Below are 7,270 nucleotides of genomic sequence, written 5' to 3'. Positions count from 1 at the left end.
ATACAGTGATATAGATTTATATGTAAATATATGATAGCAAGTTGAAATATTTGTAATTGTGTTTTACAGCAATGTTTCACAAGCTGCTTAACTTATTATAAACATATTTATATTTTAACAATACTACTTTTTTATTTTGGTGAAACAAAATCAATCTCTGCTTAAAATCGCATTATTTCTATGTTTGAGGTCTGGAAGACCATGGAGGTAACAACCCAGCCTGGACCGTATGCACCCTCAAACTTCCAGACAGGACTGTTAGACTGCTGTGAGGACTGTAGCACATGTAAGCCTAAGCCAAGGCAATCGGTCCTTCGTTCAGTGCGCTGGTGTTAGAGACACGTTGGGCTCTAGCCCATCTGACCATCTCTATTTATTGATTCTTTCTTGAGCCATTGAGTCTTTTAGAGTCAGATATGTTTGAACAGGTAGCCATTTAGACATTCAAGTGCTATCTATAAAGAGCAAGCATTGTTTTAATGTGAGTGACTGTCTCACCTACAAGGTGTGTATGGATTCTTCTGCCTGCCTTGTTTGGGCTGTACCATTGCCAGTCGCATGGGAGAATGCTGCTTGTGTGGTTTGGGTATGCCAATGCGAAGTGTCTACAGAACAAAATACAACATCAAGGTGAGCAAGAGGACCAGACAGCACCATTCAAACACATGGCATGACATCATTCCCCATGTTGCTCTCCTTAAGTTCTTTTGGGGGTTCTTAATTGATGTTGTAAGAAAATTAATTCAGCTCTGTCAGATTTTACCTAAATGAAATTGATGTTACATACATTTAATTCATGCTAATTTGTTAGCAGTTTTGTACACATAGGGACCTGATTTGTGTATGGTTTTGTCTCTAGGGATCTCTGTGTAAAGACTGCATGGTCTCCTATTTCTGTCTGCCTTGCTCAGCGTGCCAGTTGAAGCGAGACATTGATAGGAGGAAGGAGCAAGGAATCTTCTGAGGTGCAATGTGTACACAAACCACCCACCACTGAGACATGCATCACATCATAAATCACCCCATACACACTCACCACTGACACACACCCACCACCGATACACACTCCCCTTACACACACACACACACACACACACAACCACTGTTACCTCGCTCACCAGGAACATTTACACAAACCCTGACGTTCCCTCTGCTTTGTACAGACACTGAGGATCTAACCAGGCTGAGCTGTTTTCTTCTTGTTTAACAAGTTGAGAACACCAGGAAGTTTACTGTGTATGTGTGAAATCCTTGTCAACATGAAAGCTCAGATAATAAAATTATCTACGTCACTTTGGATATACGGTTTTAAATGGCTTCTTACTGATACAACAAAACACTTGGTACATATAATACCTATACAAATAAGAACACCCCACCACCAGCTCCTTTTAATGAATTGTGATGTCTGTGAAATGCCATTTATGTTCTACATGTGTTTCAGATTTTGATTTAGTTGCTTAAATGGAATCTTTCAGAGCTTGATATGTATATCCATTTGTTGTCTCTCTCTCACACACATACACACACACACTGCATTATCCTGCTATATCCTATTAAATTCAGTTTAAATGCAAGTAGGTCTGAACTACAGACTAAACAAGCTTGTGTAATGGGAACTTTACACCCAGCACCCATCAAACACTTGCTTATTCCACAGTAAGTTATTAATCTTAACAGTAGCAATAACAACTGCATACCGTTATATTTTAGTGTGTAAATCCTCGAGGATAAATTTTTCTTTACTGTTCTAGTTATTAGTTTCAGTAGTCCTCAGAAACAGTTCATTAGTTTTGTAAATTAACTGAAAAACAGTGAAACTGCAGCACACATCAACTTTCACAAACGTTTATATAACAGAGGTTGGTCACACCACTACAACCAAGATACCCTAACACCTGAGGAGTGTAGGCTTACACAAAGATTTATTAAGACATTAAATGAAACCATTTTCACATATGTCCAGGTTATTATGACATGAGCCTCAAAGCCTGAGACAGTCGCTGTGAATATGCCATCATCAGGTGTGCTGTAAATATCTAACTGCCCATCAAGCAAAAAACAGATTAATCAGATGGCCTGTTCTCTGTTCTCTTGTTGATATGTCCTTTAAAAGTGCCTGTTTTTGACCTAAAAGTGGTGAGATGTCAGAATGGGACTGAATTAAGAGTGTGAGGTTTATTGGGACATCTGGGCTTCCATAGCTTGCGCTGTCCACTCTGGGGCTGCCTGACTGATCTTCTCCAGAAGGTTATTGACCTGGAAGCAGAGTGACTGGATCTGCTTGTCCCAGGTGGGTAGCGCCTCTCGTGCTAATAAACAAACACAACGTGATGGAACCATGTTAACATCTGAACTTTCACAGACACTGACAGAAGTCATGCTGTTCAAAGACCCAACTTACTCTCGAAGTGGACAATGCCATCTATCTGGTCAATAAAGCCGTTCATACGACCCTCTGTAATCATCTGGGAAGCGATCTTTTCTGCCTGCAAAGAAATGGACAGGATAATGGAAACAGGATTACCACACTGATGTGATTTGATTCTTCATAGATTTAGTGTAAATACCAGGAAAACATGTGACGTGATGTTTCAAGATCAATCAGCCCTTCATCACATGTGCAGGTGCTGACTGATCCTCCTCCCAAAGCCCACAACCACTGACCCAGGAATTCATAGATCAGCAGTGGCAACAAAACTCTGGGAAGGATTCTGTGCTGATAGATACAGGCTGTGAATTTCCTGGTAGCCCTGTCATGTCAACTGCCACCAGCCATGACTCCAACTCCTGTGGCCTTAATGAAGTTCTTAACCAGATCTTCCCATTACTGATGGCATTTTTGTACCTGGTACCTGCCAGTCACCTTTCCTCTCTTCAGCACCAAGTACCTGGACTTATCTGGCTTGAAACACATCCATGCCCATGTGATGAGCTGCTCTGAGCCTCAGATAATCCACCTGCATACTGGCACTGTGGTTTGTGTGACTGTCAGATCATCCATAAAGGCTCTGATGGGGGGCTGTCAATCTCTAGACTTTGATAGAGGGCCTCTGCATTCCAGCTCAGCTGACATGACCAGCATGTTCAAGGCTAACTGCAGCACTGAAATAGTTCATCCTGTGATGATCCAGCCTGTGCCAACCTGAAGTGACTGCCCCCAAAGTGTCTCTCAGATTGAAGCCATGATTGTAGTCCAAAATTAGATCCATGACCTTACTTGGGACATGGTGCCTTTCCATTGCTGTCTCCACCAACTGGTGTGGTAAAGATCCTTCTCATTCCTCTCTGATAAGTTGTGTTACAACTTCTGTACGCTCAAGGCACCCTGAGACATTCAGGATCTCACCCTTCTGAACAGATGTGTCAATGTGTGTTCCTCAGGAGGTGACCAGTTAGGTGTTAGGCCATGACCCTGAAAAATATCTTCCCCTCTTGCTTCAGTTCATTCCTTGGGAATCCACACACTTTCTGCACATCTTCACTTTTAGGCTACCTTCCCCCTCCTCCAGGTAAGCCCTCAGGATCTTAGGCTCTTTCACACTTGGACCAGAAGCTTGGGACACCTCTTATACACTTTGTAGGGCATTCTACTGGGTCCTGGGGCTGAACTGGCTCTAACTGCCTTGACAACCTCATGTCCTTCAACAGCATTCTAGTTCAATGGACTCTAATCTACTGTACTGGTTAGGATACATTCTATGAGAAAATGACATAGCACTCTTGTAAGTTGCTCTGGATAAGAGCGTATGCCAAATGCAGTAAATCTACCTTCCTCACCTGGGCTCCTTATTATTAAAAGGTGGGCTAATGTGGATTAATCAAGGCACCACACTCCCCTAGGATCTCCTCCCTTACTTTATCACTGTAGGTATTTGTAGATGATGGTCTGTCTCCACCTGCGAACACCTTACTGCATCACTGCAGATGTTACGGAGATGACAGACTCCACCTTGGAACAGGTGAGGTGGCCATTGCGCTTCTGTCCTAGCAGCTGCCATGTGAACCCAAATGGGTTTGAAATGGGAGGCTGCACATCTCCTGACCTGCTCTCTCGCCCTTCAGCCCTGTGGAAGGACATGAGCTTCATCCTGAGGAGCCTGCAGACTTCAACCAGAGATTGCTACTCATCCTAGCCAACCTCCTTGAACTGCTGCTTCAGTGCATAGACCTTTGACCATATCTACCTGATTTTCTCAGCCCCATAGTACTTTACACAGCAGATCTAGATGCCCTTCTCCTCCACTATGCGAAGCCTTTCAGCTTCAAGGCTAATGATGATGGCTGTCAAACTAACAGGGTAAATACCTTTTATTTTGATTTGAGCTTGTCTTTATGGCCTTCTGCACTGACCTCCTAAGTGTGGAGAGTTGCCCAAGAACTCCAGCAAAACAACATTCAGGGTTTCAACAGGTAATTTGTTATGGCAATGCCCTACAATGAACTCAGCGTAAGATATATATTCAGGCTACATCAAGATTGTGTAATGTAAACACCACAAAGAATGGATTACTTCAAAACTCAAATTCAAGCACCAAGAGATGATAACTGATGACCACTACTCTAAAAAGCTTTCAATGTTCTGCATTATCAATTACCTACAATACATTGCATAGTGATACTGGTCAAAAAGCAGTCTTACCTTTGCAGGTGGAATCTCTAAAAGTGCTCCTAACTCTTCAAAAGTAATGTTGTTGTACAGCTTGCTAGCAGAGAGAAGGTTGTGCTCAATGACTGCTCGATCTAAGATGCTTGAGCCTGAAAAGAAGATTCAAAACAGCTTAAACAATTTCCCTTGTAGAGCTTTCGTTAAGATTCAGAATAAACAAATCATATACCACTCCAGCTAAAGTGTCCCCTTGTCCTTGCACAAATTGAGATGGCTACTGCTCATATCATGGTAACAGTGGTATTGTTTAATTTACCATCTGCAGTGGTGGCTTTTTGATGGGGCATCAGCATAGCAGCAAACTCCTGCAGCTGGTTCCCCCGAATGATGCGATCCAAGTACATCTTTTCCAGAATGCCATAAGCCGCCAGCTGCTGACATCGCTCATCTTTGAACAGTGTAGCCAACATACGCGAGCGCTGTTGCCCTACAGACCAATCAGAGCCCTGTGAGCCTAGCGGTTCAACTGCATTATTCTAATTGATTTAAAATTCTAAATAATGACTCAATGTTTCTAATAACATGGACCAGAACTGGAATACCTGCAGAGGCCAGAATAGTGCAGTGAAGGGCATGTTTTAAGGCCTCCAGCCGCTCGCTTTCATGGACAATGGATTTGTAGGAAAGCTCATTGTAGCGCTGAGCTGCTTCGATGAATTTTCGTCGGTAGTCCAGCACTCTGGCGTAGCATACCTGAAAATGTTCAGTACTTGTATCAGGTGCCTCTTTATATCAAAGACACTTTTTACTGTCCATGATCAAACGTGTTCAAACACTTCACCCAACCCTCCATGTTTGTATTTGTTATGAATTTTCAAACGACAAGGCCTCCTGTCTTACAGTGAATGCAGATATCTTCCAATTTTCAGAATGACACACACTACATTCTATTTATGAAGTGCACATGCTGCACCTTGTAATGGATCTGTAGTTGTTCATTGGTGGACTCATTCTGCAGTAAAGAGGCACGATTAATATAGGCCTCAGCCTGAACAGGATCATCATCCTCCAGATAAAGGCGGGCAATCTTTAGGTACGTATCCAACTTGTAGTCAACATTGTATTGTCTAAAAGCATAGTCACAGGAGAGTATGTTATATGTTATACCATATTAGACTGACAAAAAAATATTTTAACATTTTAATCTGGTTCAAAGGCTTTGCTTTATAAAGTGACTCACTTTTGGCCTGTCTCCAGTGGTATACCCACTAAAACTTGGGCAGCATTTCTCCAGTCCTCTTCCTTTTCATAAATAGTGGCTAGATGCTGTCTAATGGAAGCCACCTGTGAAAGTGTTTGTTTTATATTGAATATGGTTAAATCAAACACATTCACTAGCTCATTCTGACCAAACAAGGCAAATTACATGGACAGGCAACCAGAGGAAAGCATTATGTGATATAAATAACTGTCAGACTCACCTGCTCTTCAAAGGAGATCACTCTGGGTTGAATTTTCTCAAGAGTAAAGTGATAAACTGCTTTAGCTGTACTATCGGGTAAACTTGGAAGGTGTGTGCAAAAGTCAGTCAGCAACTGCCTGGATATCACCAGACTGACATTCTCGTTGACCACTGCCAGAAGAAAATAAATATAGTCTCTTAAAGAGATACGAAAACTAAACATTTTAATGCATCATGATATTCACTTGAATGTAAGGTGTGTTGAAGTATTTACTCGCTTCAACAAATGCTTTCAGGGCCTCAAGTTGTTCTGCATCCGTAAACTGTAGAGCCTTTTCCAGTATCTGACGATATCTAAAATAATTCAATATTCCATTTGAGAAGACATTCATTGCTCAGAAACGAGTCTGTTTATAACAGAACTTTATATCGACGTAGCCACCAATGCATTATTCATTGCATTAAAAAACATTTAATCACGAGTGTGACGGGTAACCGCTAAGGAACGTGATAGATCGCTAGTTATCCTCGCTGCGTACATTAAGATAATGTAGTTATCTAGTCAGCTAGCTAGCCACCGAGCTGCATCTGGGCCCATCAGATAAATCCATCTCTCTGTAAAATGCAGATATTTTGTGAGTGTCGTGAGGCAAAAATTCAAGCAACTTATTAAACACTTCCTAGTCTGATCGGTGATCAACTGATTATCTGTAAGCATAGTAACCTAGCTATAGCGTAATGTTAGCTGCCGTGCATAAAACCTTGGTTCGGCTATGTAGCCTGCCAGCTAACTAACGTCATCTAACATTAACGTAGCCTTACTTTCCGCTCCACGTCGTTAGTGACTGAACCTCTCATCAACAAAACCGACAATGTAGCGAATATTAATACAGCAATACGCACTTCCCAGCGAGGTCTTTGTGAGAGCCGCTAGAGTTCATGAGCTGGGCGAGCTCCTGTCTTACGCCGGACGCCATTTTCGTTTAAAAAAAACCCCATAAACGTCGACGACTTTACTATTAAACCAAGAGGGTACCGTTCGCGCTCGAGAGGATCCCGGTTCAGTCCTCCAACTCCCGCTGATCTGTGAAAACATAAGGATGGTTGCATGTATGGAGGACTAGTTTCTCCTTTCGCTTCTTCTAAACGTTTGCTTATTTTAACAAATGTTTCAAGATGCCAGACCTGGCACTTTGGTC

The 7,270-nt window shown here is 42.2% G+C and overlaps 2 protein-coding genes across 3 annotated transcripts; one reads left to right on the top strand and one right to left on the bottom strand.

Moving 5' to 3' along the window:
- Positions 1 to 201: 201 nt before the first annotated feature.
- plac8.2 (placenta associated 8, tandem duplicate 2) lies at positions 202 to 964 on the top strand. The gene is made up of 3 exons (XM_027008640.2): positions 202 to 286; positions 506 to 630; positions 860 to 964. Exons 1-3 carry the CDS (start codon positions 202 to 204, stop codon positions 962 to 964), a joined length of 315 nt encoding a protein of 104 aa, XP_026864441.2.
- Positions 965 to 1,832: 868 nt separating this feature from the next.
- Positions 1,833 to 7,083, bottom strand: cops4 (COP9 constitutive photomorphogenic homolog subunit 4 (Arabidopsis)). Of its 2 annotated transcripts, none has more exons than XM_027008578.2 (10): positions 6,975 to 7,083; positions 6,346 to 6,425; positions 6,091 to 6,242; positions 5,850 to 5,953; positions 5,583 to 5,736; positions 5,212 to 5,362; positions 4,926 to 5,096; positions 4,643 to 4,758; positions 2,405 to 2,489; positions 1,833 to 2,312 (listed from the first exon to the last, which is right to left on the bottom strand). In XM_027008578.2, exons 1-10 carry the CDS (start codon positions 7,046 to 7,048, stop codon positions 2,179 to 2,181), a joined length of 1,221 nt encoding a protein of 406 aa, XP_026864379.1. In that variant the 5' UTR covers positions 7,049 to 7,083; the 3' UTR covers positions 1,833 to 2,178. The 2 variants fall into 2 exon arrangements, with proteins under 2 accessions (XP_026864379.1, XP_026864386.1); XM_027008585.2 differs by having other exon boundaries at positions 6,894 to 6,983.
- Between the last annotated feature and the right edge of the window lie 187 nt (positions 7,084 to 7,270).

This window comes from Electrophorus electricus, chromosome 17, assembly GCF_013358815.1.
Source record: "Electrophorus electricus isolate fEleEle1 chromosome 17, fEleEle1.pri, whole genome shotgun sequence".
NCBI classification, from domain to species: domain Eukaryota; kingdom Metazoa; phylum Chordata; class Actinopteri; order Gymnotiformes; family Gymnotidae; genus Electrophorus; species Electrophorus electricus.
This window is presented reverse-complemented; position numbering and strand designations above follow the sequence as displayed.